The sequence below is a fragment of the Ahaetulla prasina genome, chromosome 1 (assembly GCF_028640845.1).
Source record: "Ahaetulla prasina isolate Xishuangbanna chromosome 1, ASM2864084v1, whole genome shotgun sequence".
NCBI classification, from domain to species: Eukaryota; Metazoa; Chordata; class Lepidosauria; order Squamata; family Colubridae; genus Ahaetulla; species Ahaetulla prasina.
In genome coordinates, this window is record NC_080539.1 from 329,978,117 (window position 1) to 330,000,139 (window position 22,023).

The following is a 22,023-nucleotide window of genomic DNA, read 5'->3' on the forward strand; positions in this document are numbered from 1 at the left end:
TTCTCCTGTGCAGTCATGACCGACTCAAGGGAGTGGTGCTCATTTCTGATTCTCAGCTGAGGGAGCCTGCATTATCTGAGAAATACTTCTGTCATCATGGAGCCAGCACGAAAGTGCAGAATGCAGTAACCTTCCCACCCAAGTGGTACCTATTAATCTACTCACATTTGCATGCTTTCGAATTGCTAAATTAGCAGGAGCTGGGGTGCGTAACAGGAGCTCACTTCATTGCACAGCACTTGGGTCTCGAACCTGGATGGTCGGCTTTCCAGCCGACAACTCCAGTGCCTCAACTGCTGAGCCATCACACCACCCCATTCAATAAACAACTCTTCACAATTTGAGCCAGGGGTATCCAGCAAACATATTCTTATAGCTGAGAATTCTGGGAGTTGAAGTCCATACATTGGGAGGACACCAAGGTTAGGGAGAACTGATACGTTTATTGTCTATTCTGCCTTTCTTATATATAAGAAAGCCACCTTGAGTCGCCGTGTGTGAGTAGGCGGCAATAAAAAAAATTCAAAATGATTTTTTAAAATAAATAAATAAATTTCTGTTTACATTTTTATTGGGGAAATTTGAAGAGAATTCAGCAACTGAGCTGACAATTTCTGCACTCTCTTACAATTTCTTCGCACCCTTGGAAATCAATAATTCTATATTCATTTTCATATATTCATTGTGAATTTTAGTTTATAATCATATTAGAGTAAAGTAAATATAATGTTTTATAATACTATAGTAGAAATTGATTAATAACACATTGCTCCTTTTGATACTGTTTAGTGCATTATTTATCATTTCATATTTGATGTATTTTATATTAAATATCGAGTTTTTAGAATTTATCATGCATTCAGGTTGTGCGAGTCAGTCTGAGCATCTGATTTGTAACAATTTCACCTTTACTCATTCATATGCTGATTCTGTACATTTCCTTTATTATACCAACATGATTATAATTTTTAAAAAGCATAATATCTTACAATTAATTTTACATGCAATTTTGCTAATTATAGGCTGTCCTTGATTTATGTTCATTCATTTAGTGACTGTTCAAAGTTATGCGGCACTGAAAAAAGTAACTTGCAATAGCTCCTCATAACTAATAATAATAAATTATAAAAATAATTAGCATACTAATCACATTTTGGGCTCTTGGCAGCCAGCATTGATTTACAATGGTTGTAGCATCCTGGCTCATACGATCAACATTTGTGAACTTCCCAGCTGGCTTTTGACAAACAAAGTCAATAGGGGAAGCCGGATTCACTTAATGACCATATGATTCATTTAAGGACTGGCAAAAATGATTGTATCATTTCTGGTCCCAATTGTGCTTGCAAATCGGGGATTATCTGTATACCTGTTCTAATCTTTTTGTATGATACTTACATATATTGTTGTGACAAAATAAATAAATAAATAAAAATAAAAATAATCTCACATTCAGACAAACTGCATAAAACTCTTTCGCATTTTTTCACTGTTTTGCATTGCATGTGCTGCAGCAAAATTAGACTAAGATATTTAGGTGGTAGCTATGAATGCCTTCCAAAATAGTTTGGATGAAAGAAAATATTGGTCTGAGACAATATATTGTTAGACTATCTGTGACCCTGTGATATACTTTCAGAGATATTTCCTTACCTAAACAGAGAAACAGAATGACCACCGGCAGCAAATAAAGCAGTGGGAGCTGGAGTGACTTCTGACTTCCTGCTGGCTTCCCCACTGACGTTGCTCGTGGGAAGCTGGCAGGGAGCATTGTAAATCACTCCTCCTTCTCCTCAGCTGACTTGTAGAACTGCCTGACACTTTGTCAAGGGCAAGAGAAACAAAGGGAAATGTGGATTTCAAGGAAAATTCCATCCATGCTCCCCATCCTGGCATACCTCTGTAGGAATTTAGCACCCACCCCCCTCCTAGAAGAATGAAATATTTTAGAAAATATTTAAAAGGCAGAATATAGAATAGGGGGCGTGCATAAGCGCACAAACGTGCCTACCGTTCCTGTCCTATTGTTTTTCTTTTCTTTTTCCTATATATATATGCTTATACCTTTATATACTATATAACCTTTCTGTATGATAGTTACATATATTGTTGTGACAAAATAAATAAATAAATAAATATATTTCCCTGGATGAGAAATGGAGAAACATGTTTTAAAGACAAAGCAGATTCCCGACTCCCCCCCCACCTTTGTCAATGGGCCATTAAAGCCTCAGCTAAGCTCACTCATTTCCCCCCACCTTTGTCAACCATCATCTGCATCATAATAGAACCCATCTAGCAACTGAAACTCACCACATGGCACCTGGGAAGATTACATCAGCCAGCAAGGCTAGCTAAGACCCCCACACCCTGGGAGTCTGACAACCAATCAGGATACTCTTCCTGTGCCCCAGAAAGTTCAAAGCTCAGAAAAAGCATAAAGCCAGGGAGTGCACAGGATCTCCTCCCTTTTCTGTTCAGGAACTCAAGCCACGTGATCCTGACCACCATTAAACCATCTTTCCAAGCAGCCTCCATGTTTCCAGTGTCTTTGTCCCCACTTGGAACTGAACCCAGATGGATATTTCTTCCAACACCTCAAAGGCCATCTCCACCCAGGGAGGAAGAGGGCTCAGCTGTCAATCACCCGTACTCTCCAGCCATCCATCCATCTGGCATCCAAATCTCTCCACGGCTTTACAAGATTTTAGATTTCAGACTCTATTCCAAAGCAGCCCATTGCTGCTCACTTGTTGGTTCCCCCAGCCAGTCTTACATTGCCAGTCTAAGTTGCCAGCTTGTCCTTCTCTCACTGTCCAGCATTATTAAGAGATTTCATATTTCAGCTTTGGTTCCAAAACAACCAAGCAGTGCTTACCTGTCTGGCCTTGCTGCCAGCTGATTGGGTATATAGGAGAAAGAGGGTGGGAATGCAGCCTTCCCATTTTCCCTTATGCCATACGTAAGGTTAGAAGAAACTAGTGAAGAAACAAACCTAGAATTGAAGCTTATTTGGCACAGATAAATATGGATGCTGTAATTTCATCATAAGAGTGGGAAGGTTCCCCAGATGTCTGGTATAAGCTGGGATCTGTTGAGATGCTTACAGGTTTATCTAAACCCTGAAGATTTTGGGAATTAAGGAATTGTGGTCTGAATTATGCGGCACTGTGCAGAGGTTTGGATCAGAAGAAGTAAACAATTGTCTAATTCTAACATTCAAATATGAAACAGCAAACTGAATATTAAGCATAAGGAATCAAAGGCTTGTTGAAAAAGTGGTTGAATATATTTCCACATTTTTTTTTAATTGAAAAAGTTTTAACAAACAAAAATATTTCCCCCCCTTTTTTTCCCCCTCCCCCCCTCAAAACCCCCTTCCCCTCCTCCCTTCACCCCCCCACTTCCCGGGTCAATCACAAGGTATTGTTATACATAAACCAGTCATAGAGTAAAATTTTCCCTTCTAATCCAATTAACCTCATCTGAGTCTTTTCATTTCCTAACCTCCCCCATTACATTCTAAAATAATGCATCCTAATTATTCAAAGGCAGTCTGATATCTCTTAATCTGATATCTGTTTTGTATATAATCAATCCATTTTTTCCATTCAATTAAATATCTTTCCTGCATATTGTATTTCAAAAGGCTGAGATTTTAGCCATCTCAGCCAAGTTAGTAACTTTCAATATCCATTCTTCTATTATCCAAAAGGCCTTAATTTTCTTGCAAGTCCACCAAATATGAAAATATGTAGCATCATCACAGTCACATCTCCAACATTTCGCTTGGATATCAGGGTACATACATGATAATTTTTTGGGATCTAAGTGCCATCTATAAAACATCTTATAAAATTTTCCCTTAGATTCTGTGTTTGTGTAAACTTAACATTTCTAACCCAGATTTTCTCCCATGTTTCCAACATTATTGGTTCCTGAATATTCTGTGCCCATTTTATCATACAATCCTTTACCAAATCCTTTTCCGAATCTATTTCAAGCAACAAATTATACAATCTCTTTATATGCTCCTGGGTCTGATTTCTAATTTGCTTTGTTAAATTTTCCTCCCTTTGCATTATACCAATTCTTTGATCTTCTTTCCATCTAGCACTTAATATATTTCCACATTTGATTGCAGGATTTTCAATTTTAAAAACTGAAATGCTCTAATGGAAAAAATCCTCTTTAAAAAATGCTTTAAAAATTGTCTGACTAAATAATACATTAGGTGGCTGCCTGTAATATTACATACTTATTCACAAAGAAATATAGCTACTTAATAAATTAATTAATAGCACCATACACAAATAATAAACACATGGTAACTAAATCTTTTCTTACCATTCTATCATAGCAATATCAGAGAAACGTCAAAATGGAACATCCTCTACAATTTTGACTCCAGAGGCGACTGGACCAATGCCAATGAGGCCGCCTTTCACGGGGGAGACCGGTGGGACGTCTCTTGAAAGTCAAACCATGCCAACCATCGGCAAGGGTTCTTCCACTAAGGCCCAGCTGACTTCAGCAGAAGCGACCGGAACACCCTCTCCAGCATCTGCGTCTCCCCTGGCCACGTCGCTTTCCATGCAGACTGTAGCCTCTCGGGCTCAGACCTCGCCGCCATCAACCCCTCCGGAGACCACCATTGCATCCCACAGCGCGAGCTCTTCTACTCGGGCAGAATCCACCCCAGCCGAAGGAGGCACCACGTCTTCGCTGCTTTCTGCAGGCCCAAGCACTGCAGTGCCAGAAACCAGGTCCTCTGGAGAGTCGGTGGCTCGATCGTCACCACCACGGCTGCTGTTGGCACGACCGGCGAACCTCCGTCCAGCCTCCAACCACTCCCTCCCTCGCCCAATCTTCTGCCGTGCCGTCGAGGCAACCTCACTGCAAGAGAGCACAACCCCACGCCCGCATTCTGGCTCTTCCACGACCAAACCGGAGCTGAGCTCTGCTCGAGGAACCACCCTTCCCGGGCCAACTTCTGTCCCTTCGACTGACCACTCTCCGCTTGCCCCTACCGAGGAGACCACCGTTGCCTTCCAGGCCAGCAGCACTTCAGCTAAGGTCGAAGGAACTGCGGCTGAGTCCACCCACCCTCCACTCTCTTCGGCAACATCTCCTACGGCTGCGCACTTGACCACCTCGACTCTGGAGGTGAGCGGTTCCACGCCGATGAGGCCGCCTTCCACGGGGGAGACCGTTGGGACGTCTCTTGAAAGTCAAACCACGCCAACCATCGGCAAGGGTTCTTCCACTAAGGCCCAGCTGACTTCAGCAGAAGCGACCGGAACACCCTCTCCAGCATCTGCGTCTCCCCTGGCCACGTCGCTTTCCATGCAGACTGTAGCCTCTCGGGCTCAGACCTCGCCGCCATCAACCCCTCCGGAGACCACCATTGCATCCCACAGCGCGAGCTCTTCTACTCGGGCAGAATCCACCCCAGCCGAAGGAGGCACCACGTCTTCGCTGCTTTCTGCAGGCCCAAGCACTGCAGTGCCAGAAACCAGGTCCTCTGGAGAGTCGGTGGCTTCGATCGTCACCACCACGGCTGCTGTTGGCACGACCGAGCGAACCTCCGTCCAGCCTCCAACCACTCCCTCCCTCGCCCAATCTTCTGCCGTGCCGTCGGAGGCAACCTCACTGCAAGAGAGCACAACCCCACGCCCGCATTCTGGCTCTTCCACGACCAAACCGGAGCTGAGCTCTGCTCGAGGAACCACCCTTCCCGGGCCAACTTCTGTCCCTTCGACTGACCACTCTCCGCTTGCCCCTACCGAGGAGACCACCGTTGCCTTCCAGGCCAGCAGCACTTCAGCTAAGGTCGAAGGAACTGCGGCTGAGTCCACCCACCCTCCACTCTCTTCGGCAACATCTCCTACGGCTGCGCACTTGACCACCTCGACTCTGGAGGTGAGCGGTTCCACGCCGATGAGGCCGCCTTCCACGGGAGAGACCGTGGGGCGTCTCTTGAAAGTCAAACCACGCCAACCATCGGCAAGGGTTCTTCCACTAAGGCCCAGCTGACTTCAGCAGAAGCGACTGAACACCCTCTCCAGCATCTCGTCTCCCTGGCCACGTCGCTTTCCATGCAGACTGTAGCCTCTCGGGCTCAGACCTCGCCGCCATCAACCCCTCCGGAGACCACCATTGCATCCCACAGCGCGAGCTCTTCTACTCGGGCAGAATCCACCCCAGCCGAAGGAGGCACCACGTCTTCGCTGCTTTCTGCAGGCCCAAGCACTGCAGTGCCAGAAACCAGGTCCTCTGGAGAGTCGGTGGCTTCGATCGTCACCACCACGGCTGCTGTTGGCACGACCGAGCGAACCTCCGTCCAGCCTCCAACCACTCCCTCCCTCGCCCAATCTTCTGCCGTGCCGGAGGCAACCTCACTGCAAGAGAGCACAACCCCACGCCCGCATTCTGGCTCTTCCACGACCAAACCGGAGCTGAGCTCTGCTCGAGGAACCACCCTTCCGGGCCAACTTCTGTCCCTTCGACTGACCACTCTCCGCTTGCCCCTACCGAGGAGACCACCGTTGCCTTCCAGGCCAGCAGCACTTCAGCTAAGGTCGAAGGAACTGCGGCTGAGTCCACCCACCCTCCACTCTCTTCGCAACATCTCCCACGGCTGCGCGCCGACCACCTCGACTCTGGAGGTGAGCGGTTCCACGCCGATGAGGCCGCCCACGGGGAGACCGGTGGACGCCTCTTGAAAGTCAAACCACGCCAACCATCGGCAAGGGTTCTTCCACTAAGGCCCAGCTGACTTCAGCAGAAGCGACTGAACACCCTCTCCAGCATCTGCGTCTCCCTGGCCACGCCGCTTTCCATGCAGACTGTAGCCTCTCGGCTCAGACCTCGCCGCCATCAACCCCTCCGAGACCACCATTGCATCCCACAGCGAGCTCTTCTACTCGGGCAGAATCCACCCCAGCCGAAGGAGGCACCACGTCTTCGCTGCTTTCTGCAGGCCCAAGCACTGCAGTGCCAGAAACCAGGTCCTCTGGAGAGTCGGTGGCTTGATCGTCACCACCACGGCTGCTGTTGGCACGACCGAGCGAACCTCCGTCCAGCCTCCAACCACTCCCTCCCTCGCCCAATCTTCTGCCGTGCCGTCGAGGCAACCTCACTGCAAGAGAGCACAACCCCACGCCCGCATTCTGGCTCTTCCACGACCAAACCGGAGCTGAGCTCTGCTCGAGGAACCACCCTTCCGGGCCAACTTCTGTCCCTTCGACTGACCACTCCGCTTGCCCCTACCGAGGAGACCACCGTTGCCTTCCAGGCCAGCAGCACTTCAGCTAAGGTCGAAGGAACTGCGGCTGAGTCCACCCACCTCCACTCTCTTGGCAACATCTCCTACGGCTGCGCACTTGACCACCTCGACTCTGGAGGTGAGCGGTTCCACGCCGATGAGGCCGCCTTCACGGGGAGACCGGTGGACGCCTCTTGAAAGTCAAACCACGCCAACCATCGGCAAGGGTTCTTCCACTAAGGCCCAGCTGACTTCAGCAGAAGCGACCGAACACCCTCTCCAGCATCTGCGTCTCCCTGGCCACGTCGCTTTCCATGCAGACTGTAGCCTCTCGGCTCAGACCTCGCCGCCATCAACCCCTCCGGAGACCACCATTGCATCCCACAGCGAGCTCTTCTACTCGGGCAGAATCCACCCCAGCCGAAGGAGGCACCACGTCTTCGCTGCTTTCTGCAGGCCCAAGCACTGCAGTGCCAGAAACCAGGTCCTCTGGAGAGTCGGTGGCTTCGATCGTCACCACCACGGCTGCTGTTGGCACGACCGAGCGAACCTCCGTCCAGCCTCCAACCACTCCCTCCCTCGCCCAATCTTCTGCCGTGCCGTCGGAGGCAACCTCACTGCAAGAGAGCACAACCCCACGCCCGCATTCTGGCTCTTCCACGACCAAACCGGAGCTGAGCTCTGCTCGAGGAACCACCCTTCCCGGGCCAACTTCTGTCCCTTCGACTGACCACTCTCCGCTTGCCCCTACCGAGGAGACCACCGTTGCCTTCCAGGCCAGCAGCACTTCAGCTAAGGTCGAAGGAACTGCGGCTGAGTCCACCCACCCTCCACTCTCTTCGGCAACATCTCCTACGGCTGCCCCTATCACCTAAATGGCTGAGCGGCTGAGCGGTTCCACGCCGATGAGGCCGCCTTCCACGGGGGAGACCGGTGGGACGTCTCTTGAAAGTCAAACCACGCCAACCATCGGCAAGGGTTCTTCCACTAAGGCCCAGCTGACTTCAGCAGAAGCGACGAACACCCTCTCCAGCATCTGCGTCTCCTGGCCACGTCGCTTTCCATGCAGACTGTAGCCTCTCGGCTCAGACCTCGCCGCCATCAACCCCTCCGGAGACCACCATTGCATCCCACAGCGAGCTCTTCTACTCGGGCAGAATCCACCCCAGCCAAGGAGGCACCACGTCTTCGCTGCTTTCTGCAGGCCCAAGCACTGCAGTGCCAGAAACCAGGTCCTCTGAGAGTCGGTGGCTTCGATCGTCACCACCACGGCTGCTGTTGGCACGACCGAGCGAACCTCCGTCCAGCCTCCAACCACTCCCTCCCTCGCCCAATCTTCTGCCGTGCCGTCGGAGGCAACCTCACTGCAAGAGAGCACAACCCCACGCCCGCATTCTGGCTCTTCCACGACCAAACCGGAGCTGAGCTCTGCTCGAGGAACCACCCTTCCCGGGCCAACTTCTGTCCCTTCGACTGACCACTCTCCGCTTGCCCCTACCGAGGAGACCACCGTTGCCTTCCAGGCCAGCAGCACTTCAGCTAAGGTCGAAGGAACTGCGGCTGAGTCCACCCACCCTCCACTCTCTTCGGCAACATCTCCTACGGCTGCGCACTTGACCACCTCGACTCTGGAGGTGAGCGGTTCCACGCCGATGAGGCCGCCTTCCACGGGGGAGACCGGTGGGACGTCTCTTGAAAGTCAAACCACGCCAACCATCGGCAAGGGTTCTTCCACTAAGGCCCAGCTGACTTCAGCAGAAGCGACCGGAACACCCTCTCCAGCATCTGCGTCTCCTGGCCACGTCGCTTTCCATGCAGACTGTAGCCTCGGCTCAGACCTCGCCGCCATCAACCCCTCCGAGACCACCGTTGCCTTCCAGGCCAGCAGCACTTCAGCTAAGGTCGGAAGGAACTGCGGCTGAGTCCACCCACCCTCCACTCTCTTCGGCAACATCTCCTACGGCTGCGCACTTGACCACCTCGACTCTGGAGGTGAGCGGTTCCACGCCGATGAGGCCGCCTTCCACGGGGGAGACCGGTGGGACGTCTCTTGAAAGTCAAACCACGCCAACCATCGGCAAGGGTTCTTCCACTAAGGCCCAGCTGACTTCAGCAGAAGCGACTGAACACCCTCTCCAGCATCTCGTCTCCCTGGCCACGTCGCTTTCCATGCAGACTGTAGCCTCGGCTCAGACCTCGCCGCCATCAACCCCTCCGGAGACCACCATTGCATCCCACAGCGAGCTCTTCTACTCGGGCAGAATCCACCCCAGCCAAGGAGGCACCACGTCTTCGCTGCTTTCTGCAGGCCCAAGCACTGCAGTGCCAGAAACCAGGTCCTCTGGAGTCGGTGGCTCGATCGTCACCACCACGGCTGCTGTTGGCACGACCGGCGAACCTCCGTCCAGCCTCCAACCACTCCCTCCTCGCCCAATCTTCTGCCGTGCCGGAGGCAACCTCACTGCAAGAGAGCACAACCCCACGCCCGCATTCTGGCTCTTCCACGACCAAACCGAGCTGAGCTCTGCTCGAGAACCACCCTTCCGGGCCAACTTCTGTCCCTTCGACTGACCACTCCGCTTGCCCCTACCGAGAGACCACCGTTGCCTTCCAGGCCAGCAGCACTTCAGCTAAGGTCGAAGGAACTGCGGCTGAGTCCACCCACCTCCACTCTCTTGGCAACATCTCCTACGGCTGCGCACTTGACCACCTCGACTCTGGAGGTGGCGGTTCCACGCCGATGAGGCCGCCTTCACGGGGAGACCGGTGGGACGTCTCTTGAAAGTCAAACCACGCCAACCATCGGCAAGGGTTCTTCCACTAAGGCCCAGCTGACTTCAGCAGAAGCGACGGAACACCCTCTCCAGCATCTGCGTCTCCTGGCCACGCCGCTTTCCATGCAGACTGTAGCCTCTCGGCTCAGACCTCGCCGCCATCAACCCCTCCGAGACCACCATTGCATCCCACAGCGAGCTCTTCTACTCGGGCAGAATCCACCCCAGCCGAAGGAGGCACCACGTCTTCGCTGCTTTCTGCAGGCCCAAGCACTGCAGTGCCAGAAACCAGGTCCTCTGGAGTCGGTGGCTTGATCGTCACCACCACGGCTGCTGTTGGCACGACCGAGCGAACCTCCGTCCAGCCTCCAACCACTCCCTCCCTCCTCCCTTCACCCCCCCACTTCCCGGGTCAATCACAAGGTATTGTTATACATAAACCAAACATAGAGTAAAAGTTTTCCCTTCTAATCCAATTAACCTCATCTGAGTCTTTTCATTTCCTAACCTCCCCAATTACATTCTAAAATAATACATCCTAATTACTCAAAGGCAATCTGATATCTCTTAATCTGATATCTGTTTTGTATATAATCAATCCATTTTTTCCATTCAATTAAATATCTTTCCTGCATATTGTATTTCAAAAAGGCTGAGATTTTAGCCATCTCAGCCAAGTTAGTAACTTTCAATATCCATTCTTCTATTATCCAAAAGGCCTTAATTTTCTTGCAAGTCCACCAAATATGAAAATATGTAGCATCATCACAGTCACATCTCCAACATTTCGCTTGGATATCAGGGTACATACATGATAATTTTTTGGGATCTAAGTGCCATCTATAAAACATCTTATAAAATTTTCCCTTAGATTCTGTGCTTGTGTAAACTTAACATTTCTAACCCAGATTTTCTCCCATGTTACCAACACTATTGGTTCCTGAATATTCTGTGCCCATTTTATCATACAATCCTTTACCAAATCCTTTTCCGAATCTATTTCAAGCAACAAATTATACAATCTCTTTATATGCTCCTGGGTCTGATTTCTAATTTGCTTTGTTAAATTTTCCTCCCTTTGCATTATACCAATTCTTTGATCTTCTTTCCATCTAGCACTTAATATATTTCCACATTTGATTGCAGGATTTTCAATTTTAAAAACTGAAATGCTCTAATGGAAAAAATCCTCTTTAAAAAATGCTTTAAAAATTGTCTGACTAAATAATACATTAGGTGGCTGCCTGTAATATTACATACTTATTCACAAAGAAATATAGCTACTTAATAAATTAATTAATAGCACCATACACAAATAATAAACACATGGTAACTAAATCTTTTCTTACCATTCTATCATAGCAATATCAGAGAAACGTCAAAATGGAACATCCTCTACAATTTTGACTCCAGAGGCGACTGGACCAATGCCAATGAGGCCGCCTTTCACGGGGGAGACCGGTGGGACGTCTCTTGAAAGTCAAACCATGCCAACCATCGGCAAGGGTTCTTCCACTAAGGCCCAGCTGACTTCAGCAGAAGCGACCGGAACACCCTCTCCAGCATCTGCGTCTCCCCTGGCCACGTCGCTTTCCATGCAGACTGTAGCCTCTCGGGCTCAGACCTCGCCGCCATCAACCCCTCCGGAGACCACCATTGCATCCCACAGCGCGAGCTCTTCTACTCGGGCAGAATCCACCCCAGCCGAAGGAGGCACCACGTCTTCGCTGCTTTCTGCAGGCCCAAGCACTGCAGTGCCAGAAACCAGGTCCTCTGGAGAGTCGGTGGCTTCGATCGTCACCACCACGGCTGCTGTTGGCACGACCGAGCGAACCTCCGTCCAGCCTCCAACCCCTCCCTCCCTCGCCCAATCTTCTGCCGTGCCGGAGGCAACCTCACTGCAAGAGAGCACAACCCCACGCCCGCATTCTGGCTCTTCCACGACCAAACCGGAGCTGAGCTCTGCTCGAGGAACCACCCTTCCCGGGCCAACTTCTGTCCCTTCGACTGACCACTCTCCGCTTGCCCCTACCGAGGAGACCACCGTTGCCTTCCAGGCCAGCAGCACTTCAGCTAAGGTCGAAGGAACTGCGGCTGAGTCCACCCACCCTCCACTCTCTTCGGCAACATCTCCTACGGCTGCGCACTTGACCACCTCGACTCTGGAGGTGAGCGGTTCCACGCCGATGAGGCCGCCTTCCACGGGGGAGACCGGTGGGACGTCTCTTGAAAGTCAAACCACGCCAACCATCGGCAAGGGTTCTTCCACTAAGGCCCAGCTGACTTCAGCAGAAGCGACCGGAACACCCTCTCCAGCATCTGCGTCTCCCCTGGCCACGTCGCTTTCCATGCAGACTGTAGCCTCTCGGGCTCAGACCTCGCCGCCATCAACCCCTCCGGAGACCACCATTGCATCCCACAGCGCGAGCTCTTCTACTCGGGCAGAATCCACCCCAGCCGAAGGAGGCACCACGTCTTCGCTGCTTTCTGCAGGCCCAAGCACTGCAGTGCCAGAAACCAGGTCCTCTGGAGAGTCGGTGGCTTCGATCGTCACCACCACGGCTGCTGTTGGCACGACCGAGCGAACCTCCGTCCAGCCTCCAACCACTCCCTCCCTCGCCCAATCTTCTGCCGTGCCGTCGGAGGCAACCTCACTGCAAGAGAGCACAACCCCACGCCCGCATTCTGGCTCTTCCACGACCAAACCGGAGCTGAGCTCTGCTCGAGGAACCACCCTTCCCGGGCCAACTTCTGTCCCTTCGACTGACCACTCTCCGCTTGCCCCTACCGAGGAGACCACCGTTGCCTTCCAGGCCAGCAGCACTTCAGCTAAGGTCGAAGGAACTGCGGCTGAGTCCACCCACCCTCCACTCTCTTCGGCAACATCTCCTACGGCTGCGCACTTGACCACCTCGACTCTGGAGGTGAGCGGTTCCACGCCGATGAGGCCGCCTTCCACGGGGGAGACCGGTGGACGTCTCTTGAAAGTCAAACCACGCCAACCATCGGCAAGGGTTCTTCCACTAAGGCCCAGCTGACTTCAGCAGAAGCGACCGGAACACCCTCTCCAGCATCTGCGTCTCCCCTGGCCACGTCGCTTTCCATGCAGACTGTAGCCTCTCGGGCTCAGACCTCGCCGCCATCAACCCCTCCGGAGACCACCATTGCATCCCACAGCGCGAGCTCTTCTACTCGGGCAGAATCCACCCCAGCCGAAGGAGGCACCACGTCTTCGCTGCTTTCTGCAGGCCCAAGCACTGCAGTGCCAGAAACCAGGTCCTCTGGAGAGTCGGTGGCTTCGATCGTCACCACCACGGCTGCTGTTGGCACGACCGAGCGAACCTCCGTCCAGCCTCCAACCACTCCCTCCCTCGCCCAATCTTCTGCCGTGCCGTCGGAGGCAACCTCACTGCAAGAGAGCACAACCCCACGCCCGCATTCTGGCTCTTCCACGACCAAACCGGAGCTGAGCTCTGCTCGAGGAACCACCCTTCCCGGGCCAACTTCTGTCCCTTCAACTGACTACTCTCTGCTTGCCTCTACTGAGGAGACCACCGTTGCCTTCCAGGCCAGCAGCACTTCAGCTAAGGTCGAAGGAACTGCGGCTGAGTCCACCCACCCTCCACTCTCTTCGCAACATCTCCCACGGCTGCGCGCACTTGACCACCTCGACTCTGGAGGTGAGCGGTTCCACGCCGATGAGGCCGCCTTCCACGGGGGAGACCGGTGGGACGTCTCTTGAAAGTCAAACCACGCCAACCATCGGCAAGGGTTCTTCCACTAAGGCCCAGCTGACTTCAGCAGAAGCGACCGGAACACCCTCTCCAGCATCTGCGTCTCCCTGGCCACGTCGCTTTCCATGCAGACTGTAGCCTCTCGGCTCAGACCTCGCCGCCATCAACCCCTCCGAGACCACCATTGCATCCCACAGCGAGCTCTTCTACTCGGGCAGAATCCACCCCAGCCGAAGGAGGCACCACGTCTTCGCTGCTTTCTGCAGGCCCAAGCACTGCAGTGCCAGAAACCAGGTCCTCTGAGAGTCGGTGGCTTGATCGTCACCACCACGGCTGCTGTTGGCACGACCGAGCGAACCTCCGTCCAGCCTCCAACCACTCCCTCCTCGCCCAATCTTCTGCCGTGCCGGAGGCAACCTCACTGCAAGAGAGCACAACCCCACGCCCGCATTCTGGCTCTTCCACGACCAAACCGGAGCTGAGCTCTGCTCGAGGAACCACCCTTCCGGGCCAACTTCTGTCCCTTCGACTGACCACTCTCCGCTTGCCCCTACCGAGAGACCACCGTTGCCTTCCAGGCCAGCAGCACTTCAGCTAAGGTCGAAGGAACTGCGGCTGAGTCCACCCACCTCCACTCTCTTGGCAACATCTCCCACGGCTGCGCACTTGACCACCTCGACTCTGGAGGTGAGCGGTTCCACGCCGATGAGGCCGCCTTCCACGGGGGAGACCGGTGGGACGTCTCTTGAAAGTCAAAACACGCCAACCATCGGCAAGGGTTCTTCCACTAAGGCCCAGCCGGCTTCCGCAGAAGCGACGAACACCCTCTCCAGCATCTGCGTCTCCCTGGCCACGTCGCTTTCCATGCAGACTGTAGCCTCTCGGGCTCAGACCTCGCCGCCATCAACCCCTCCGAGACCACCATTGCATCCCACAGCGCGAGCTCTTCTACTCGGGCAGAATCCACCCCAGCCGAAGGAGGCACCACGTCTTCGCTGCTTTCTGCAGGCCCAAGCACTGCAGTGCCAGAAACCAGGTCCTCTGGAGAGTCGGTGGCTTCGATCGTCACCACCACGGCTGCTGTTGGCACGACCGAGCGAACCTCCGTCCAGCCTCCAACCACTCCCTCCCTCGCCCAATCTTCTGCCGTGCCGTCGGAGGCAACCTCACTGCAAGAGAGCACAACCCCACGCCCGCATTCTGGCTCTTCCACGACCAAACCGGAGCTGAGCTCTGCTCGAGGAACCACCCTTCCCGGGCCAACTTCTGTCCCTTCGACTGACCACTCTCCGCTTGCCCCTACCGAGGAGACCACCGTTGCCTTCCAGGCCAGCAGCACTTCAGCTAAGGTCGAAGGAACTGCGGCTGAGTCCACCCACCCTCCACTCTCTTCGGCAACATCTCCTACGGCTGCGCACTTGACCACCTCGACTCTGGAGGTGAGCGGTTCCACGCCGATGAGGCCGCCTTCCACGGGGGAGACCGGTGGGACGTCTCTTGAAAGTCAAACCACGCCAACCATCGGCAAGGGTTCTTCCACTAAGGCCCAGCTGACTTCAGCAGAAGCGACCGGAACACCCTCTCCAGCATCTGCGTCTCCCTGGCCACGCCGCTTTCCATGCAGACTGTAGCCTCTCGGCTCAGACCTCGCCGCCATCAACCCCTCCGGAGACCACCATTGCATCCCACAGCGCGAGCTCTTCTACTCGGGCAGAATCCACCCCAGCCGAAGGAGGCACCACGTCTTCGCTGCTTTCTGCAGGCCCAAGCACTGCAGTGCCAGAAACCAGGTCCTCTGGAGAGTCGGTGGCTTCGATCGTCACCACCACGGCTGCTGTTGGCACGACCGAGCGAACCTCCGTCCAGCCTCCAACCACTCCCTCCCTCGCCCAATCTTCTGCCGTGCCGTCGGAGGCAACCTCACTGCAAGAGAGCACAACCCCACGCCCGCATTCTGGCTCTTCCACGACCAAACCGGAGCTGAGCTCTGCTCGAGGAACCACCCTTCCCGGGCCAACTTCTGTCCCTTCGACTGACCACTCTCCGCTTGCCCCTACCGAGGAGACCACCGTTGCCTTCCAGGCCAGCAGCACTTCAGCTAAGGTCGAAGGAACTGCGGCTGAGTCCACCCACCCTCCACTCTCTTCGGCAACATCTCCTACGGCTGCGCACTTGACCACCTCGACTCTGGAGGTGAGCGGTTCCACGCCGATGAGGCCGCCTTCCACGGGGGAGACCGGTGGGACGTCTCTTGAAAGTCAAACCACGCCAACCATCGGCAAGGGTTCTTCCACTAAGGCCCAGCTGACTTCAGCAGAAGCGACCGGAACACCCTCTCCAGCATCTGCGTCTCCCCTGGCCACGTCGCTTTCCATGCAGACTGTAGCCTCTCGGGCTCAGACCTCGCCGCCATCAACCCCTCCGGAGACCACCATTGCATCCCACAGCGCGAGCTCTTCTACTCGGGCAGAATCCACCCCAGCCGAAGGAGGCACCACGTCTTCGCTGCTTTCTGCAGGCCCAAGCACTGCAGTGCCAGAAACCAGGTCCTCTGGAGAGTCGGTGGCTTCGATCGTCACCACCACGGCTGCTGTTGGCACGACCGAGCGAACCTCCGTCCAGCCTCCAACCACTCCCTCCCTCGCCCAATCTTCTGCCGTGCCGTCGGAGGCAACCTCACTGCAAGAGAGCACAACCCCACGCCCGCATTCTGGCTCTTCCACGACCAAACCGGAGCTGAGCTCTGCTCGAGGAACCACCCTTCCCGGGCCAACTTCTGTCCCTTCGACTGACCACTCTCCGCTTGCCCCTACCGAGGAGACCACCGTTGCCTTCCAGGCCAGCAGCACTTCAGCTAAGGTCGAAGGAACTGCGGCTGAGTCCACCCACCCTCCACTCTCTTCGGCAACATCTCCTACGGCTGCGCACTTGACCACCTCGACTCTGGAGGTGGGCGGTTCCACGCCGATGAGGCCGCCTTCCACGGGGGAGACCGGTGGGACGTCTCTTGAAAGTCAAACCACGCCAACCATCGGCAAGGGTTCTTCCACTAAGGCCCAGCTGACTTCAGCAGAAGCGACCGGAACACCCTCTCCAGCATCTGCGTCTCCCCTGGCCACGTCGCTTTCCATGCAGACTGTAGCCTCGGGCTCAGACCTCGCCGCCATCAACCCCTCCGGAGACCACCATTGCATCCCACAGCGCGAGCTCTTCTACTCGGGCAGAATCCACCCCAGCCGAAGGAGGCACCACGTCTTCGCTGCTTTCTGCAGGCCCAAGCACTGCAGTGCCAGAAACCAGGTCCTCTGGAGAGTCGGTGGCTTCGATCGTCACCACCACGGCTGCTGTTGGCACGACCGAGCGAACCTCCGTCCAGCCTCCAACCACTCCCTCCCTCGCCCAATCTTCTGCCGTGCCGTCGGAGGCAACCTCACTGCAAGAGAGCACAACCCCACGCCCGCATTCTGGCTCTTCCACGACCAAACCGGAGCTGAGCTCTGCTCGAGGAACCACCCTTCCCGGGCCAACTTCTGTCCCTTCGACTGACCACTCTCCGCTTGCCCCTACCGAGGAGACCACCGTTGCCTTCCAGGCCAGCAGCACTTCAGCTAAGGTCGAAGGAACTGCGGCTGAGTCCACCCACCCTCCACTCTCTTGGCAACATCTCCTACGGCTGCGCGCCTTGACCACCTCGACTCTGGAGGTGAGCGGTTCCACGCCGATGAGGCCGCCTTCCACGGGGGAGACCGGTGGGACGTCTCTTGAAAGTCAAACCACGCCAACCATCGGCAAGGGTTCTTCCACTAAGGCCCAGCTGACTTCAGCAGAAGCGACCGGAACACCCTCTCCAGCATCTGCGTCTCCCCTGGCCACGGCGCTTTCCATGCAGACTGTAGCCTCGGGCTCAGACCTCGCCGCCATCAACCCCTCCGGAGACCACCATTGCATCCCACAGCGCGAGCTCTTCTACTCGGGCAGAATCCACCCCAGCCGAAGGAGGCACCACGTCTTCGCTGCTTTCTGCAGGCCCAAGCACTGCAGTGCCAGAAACCAGGTCCTCTGGAGAGTCGGTGGCTTCGATCGTCACCACCACGGCTGCTGTTGGCACGACCGAGCGAACCTCCGTCCAGCCTCCAACCACTCCCTCCCTCGCCCAAACTTCTGCCGTGCCGTCGGAGGCAACCTCACTGCAAGAGAGCACAACCCCACGCCCGCATTCTGGCTCTTCCACGACCAAACCGGAGCTGAGCTCTGCTCGAGGAACCACCCTTCCCGGGCCAACTTCTGTCCCTTCGACTGACCACTCTCCGCTTGCCCCTACCGAGAGACCACCGTTGCCTTCCAGGCCAGCAGCACTTCAGCTAAGGTCGAAGGAACTGCGGCTGAGTCCACCCACCCTCCACTCTCTTGGCAACATCTCCCACGGCTGCGCACTTGACCACCTCGACTCTGGAGGTGAGCGGTTCCACGCCGATGAGGCCGCCTTCCACGGGGAGACCGTGGGGCGTCTCTTGAAAGTCAAACCACGCCAACCATCGGCAAGGGTTCTTCCACTAAGGCCCAGCTGACTTCAGCAGAAGCGACGGAACACCCTCTCCAGCATCTCGTCTCCCTGGCCACGTCGCTTTCCATGCAGACTGTAGCCTCGGGCTCAGACCTCGCCGCCATCAACCCCTCCGGAGACCACCATTGCATCCCACAGCGAGCTCTTCTACTCGGGCAGAATCCACCCCAGCCGAAGGAGGCACCACGTCTTCGCTGCTTTCTGCAGGCCCAAGCACTGCAGTGCCAGAAACCAGGTCCTCTGAGAGTCGGTGGCTTGATCGTCACCACCACGGCTGCTGTTGGCACGACCGGCGAACCTCCGTCCAGCCTCCAACCACTCCCTCCTCGCCCAATCTTCTGCCGTGCCGTCGGAGGCAACCTCACTGCAAGAGAGCACAACCCCACGCCCGCATTCTGGCTCTTCCACGACCAAACCGGGCTGAGCTCTGCTCGAGGAACCACCCTTCCGGGCCAACTTCTGTCCCTTCGACTGACCACTCTCCGCTTGCCCCTACCGAGGAGACCACCGTTGCCTTCCAGGCCAGCAGCACTTCAGCTAAGGTCAAGGAACTGCGGCTGAGTCCACCCACCCTCCACTCTCTTCGGCAACATCTCCTACGGCTGCGCGCACTTGACCACCTCGACTCTGGAGGTGGCGGTTCCACGCCGATGAGGCCGCCTTCCACGGGGAGACCGTGGACGTCTCTTGAAAGTCAAACCACGCCAACCATCGGCAAGGGTTCTTCCACTAAGGCCCAGCTGACTTCAGCAGAAGCGACGAACACCCTCTCCAGCATCTGCGTCTCCCTGGCCACGTCGCTTTCCATGCAGACTGTAGCCTCTCGGCTCAGACCTCGCCGCCATCAACCCCTCCGGAGACCACCATTGCATCCCACAGCGCGAGCTCTTCTACTCGGGCAGAATCCACCCCAGCCGAAGGAGGCACCACGTCTTCGCTGCTTTCTGCAGGCCCAAGCACTGCAGTGCCAGAAACCAGGTCCTCTGGAGAGTCGGTGGCTTCGGTCGTCACCACCCCGGCTGCTGTTGGCACGGCCGAGCGGACCTCCCTCCCGCCTCCCACCACTCCCTCGCCCAATCTTCTGCCGTGCCGGCGGGGTCAACCTCACTGCAAGAGAGCACAACCCCACGCCCGCATTCTGGCTCTTCCACGACCAAACCGGAGCTGAGCTCTGCTCGAGGAACCACCCTTCCCGGGCCAACTTCTGTCCCTTCGACTGACCACTCTCCGCTTGCCCCTACCGAGGAGACCACCGTTGCCTTCCAGGCCAGCAGCACTTCAGCTAAGGTCGAAGGAACTGCGGCTGAGTCCACCCACCCTCCACTCTCTTCGGCAACATCTCCTACGGCTGCGCGACCACCTCGACTCTGGAGGTGAGCGGTTCCACGCCGATGAGGCCGCCTTCCACGGGGGAGACCGGTGGGACGTCTCTTGAAAGTCAAACCACGCCAACCATCGGCAAGGGTTCTTCCACTAAGGCCCAGCTGACTTCAGCAGAAGCGACCGTAACACCCTCTCCAGCATCTGCGTCTCCCCTGGCCACGTCGCTTTCCATGCAGACTGTAGCCTCTCGGGCTCAGACCTCGCCGCCATCAACCCCTCCGGAGACCACCATTGCATCCCACAGCGCGAGCTCTTCTACTCGGGCAGAATCCACCCCAGCCGAAGGAGGCACCACGTCTTCGCTGCTTTCTGCAGGCCCAAGCACTGCAGTGCCAGAAACCAGGTCCTCTGGAGAGTCGGTGGCTTCGATCGTCACCACCACGGCTGCTGTTGGCACGACCGAGCGAACCTCCGTCCAGCCTCCAACCACTCCCTCCCTCGCCCAATCTTCTGCCGTGCCGTCGAGGCAACCTCACTGCAAGAGAGCACAACCCCACGCCCGCATTCTGGCTCTTCCACGACCAAACCGGAGCTGAGCTCTGCTCGAGGAACCACCCTTCCCGGGCCAACTTCTGTCCCTTCGACTGACCACTCTCCGCTTGCCCCTACCGAGGAGACCACCGTTGCCTTCCAGGCCAGCAGCACTTCAGCTAAGGTCGAAGGAACTGCGGCTGAGTCCACCCACCCTCCACTCTCTTCCGCAACATCTCCTACGGCTGCGCGCACTTGACCACCTCGACTCTGGAGGTGAGCGGTTCCACGCCGATGAGGCCGCCTTCCACGGGGGAGACCGGTGGGACGTCTCTTGAAAGTCAAACCACGCCAACCATCGGCAAGGGTTCTTCCACTAAGGCCCAGCTGACTTCAGCAGAAGCGACCGGAACACCCTCTCCAGCATCTGCGTCTCCCCTGGCCACGTCGCTTTCCATGCAGACTGTAGCCTCTCGGGCTCAGACCTCGCCGCCATCAACCCCTCCGGAGACCACCATTGCATCCCACAGCGCGAGCTCTTCTACTCGGGCAGAATCCACCCCAGCCGAAGGAGGCACCACGTCTTCGCTGCTTTCTGCAGGCCCAAGCACTGCAGTGCCAGAAACCAGGTCCTCTGGAGAGTCGGTGGCTTCGATCGTCACCACCACGGCTGCTGTTGGCACGACCGAGCGAACCTCCGTCCAGCCTCCAACCACTCCCTCCCTCGCCCAATCTTCTGCCGTGCCGGAGGCAACCTCACTGCAAGAGAGCACAACCCCACGCATTCTGGCTCTTCCACGACCAAACCGGAGCTGAGCTCTGCTCGAGGAACCACCCTTCCCGGGCCAACTTCTGTCCCTTCGACTGACCACTCTCCGCTTGCCCCTACCGAGGAGACCACCGTTGCCTTCCAGGCCAGCAGCACTTCAGCTAAGGTCGAAGGAACTGCGGCTGAGTCCACCCACCCTCCACTCTCTTCGGCAACATCTCCTACGGCTGCGCACTTGACCACCTCGACTCTGGAGGTGAGCGGTTCCACGCCGATGAGGCCGCCCACGGGGAGACCGTGGACGCCTCTTGAAAGTCAAACCACGCCAACCATCGGCAAGGGTTCTTCCACTAAGGCCCAGCTGACTTCAGCAGAAGCGACCGAACACCCTCCAGCATCTGCGTCTCCCTGGCCACGCCGCTTTCCATGCAGACTGTAGCCTCTCGGCTCAGACCTCGCCGCCATCAACCCCTCCGGAGACCACCATTGCATCCCACAGCGCGAGCTCTTCTACTCGGGCAGAATCCACCCCAGCCGAAGGAGGCACCACGTCTTCGCTGCTTTCTGCAGGCCCAAGCACTGCAGTGCCAGAAACCAGGTCCTCTGGAGAGTCGGTGGCTTCGATCGTCACCACCACGGCTGCTGTTGGCACGACCGAGCGAACCTCCGTCCAGCCTCCAACCACTCCCTCCCTCGCCCAATCTTCTGCCGTGCCGTCGGAGGCAACCTCACTGCAAGAGAGCACAACCCCACGCCCGCATTCTGGCTCTTCCACGACCAAACCGGAGCTGAGCTCTGCTCGAGGAACCACCCTTCCCGGGCCAACTTCTGTCCCTTCGACTGACCACTCTCCGCTTGCCCCTACCGAGGAGACCACCGTTGCCTTCCAGGCCAGCAGCACTTCAGCTAAGGTCGAAGGAACTGCGGCTGAGTCCACCCACCCTCCACTCTCTTCGGCAACATCTCCTACGGCTGCGCACTTGACCACCTCGACTCTGGAGGTGGCGGTTCCACGCCGATGAGGCCGCCTTCCACGGGGAGACCGGTGGACGTCTCTTGAA

The 22,023-nt window shown here is 55.8% G+C and overlaps 2 protein-coding genes across 2 annotated transcripts in view; one reads left to right on the forward strand and one right to left on the reverse strand.

Annotated features, from left to right (window-relative positions):
• The window catches only part of LOC131187850 (uncharacterized), an 88,156-nt gene extending 86,438 nt beyond the window's left edge, over positions 1-1,718 (reverse strand). Inside the window, exon 1 of the mRNA XM_058162568.1 lies at positions 1,654-1,718. The gene's annotated coding sequence lies outside the window, so the exon portion shown is untranslated. The remainder of the gene's footprint in view (positions 1-1,653) is intronic.
• A 12,762-nt stretch (positions 1,719-14,480) lies between these two features.
• On the forward strand, positions 14,481-17,321 carry LOC131187857 (mucin-2-like). The gene is made up of 2 exons (XM_058162581.1): positions 14,481-14,823; positions 15,400-17,321. Exons 1-2 carry the CDS (start codon positions 14,481-14,483, stop codon positions 17,319-17,321), a joined length of 2,265 nt encoding a protein of 754 aa, XP_058018564.1.
• The last annotated feature ends 4,702 nt before the right edge of the window (positions 17,322-22,023 follow it).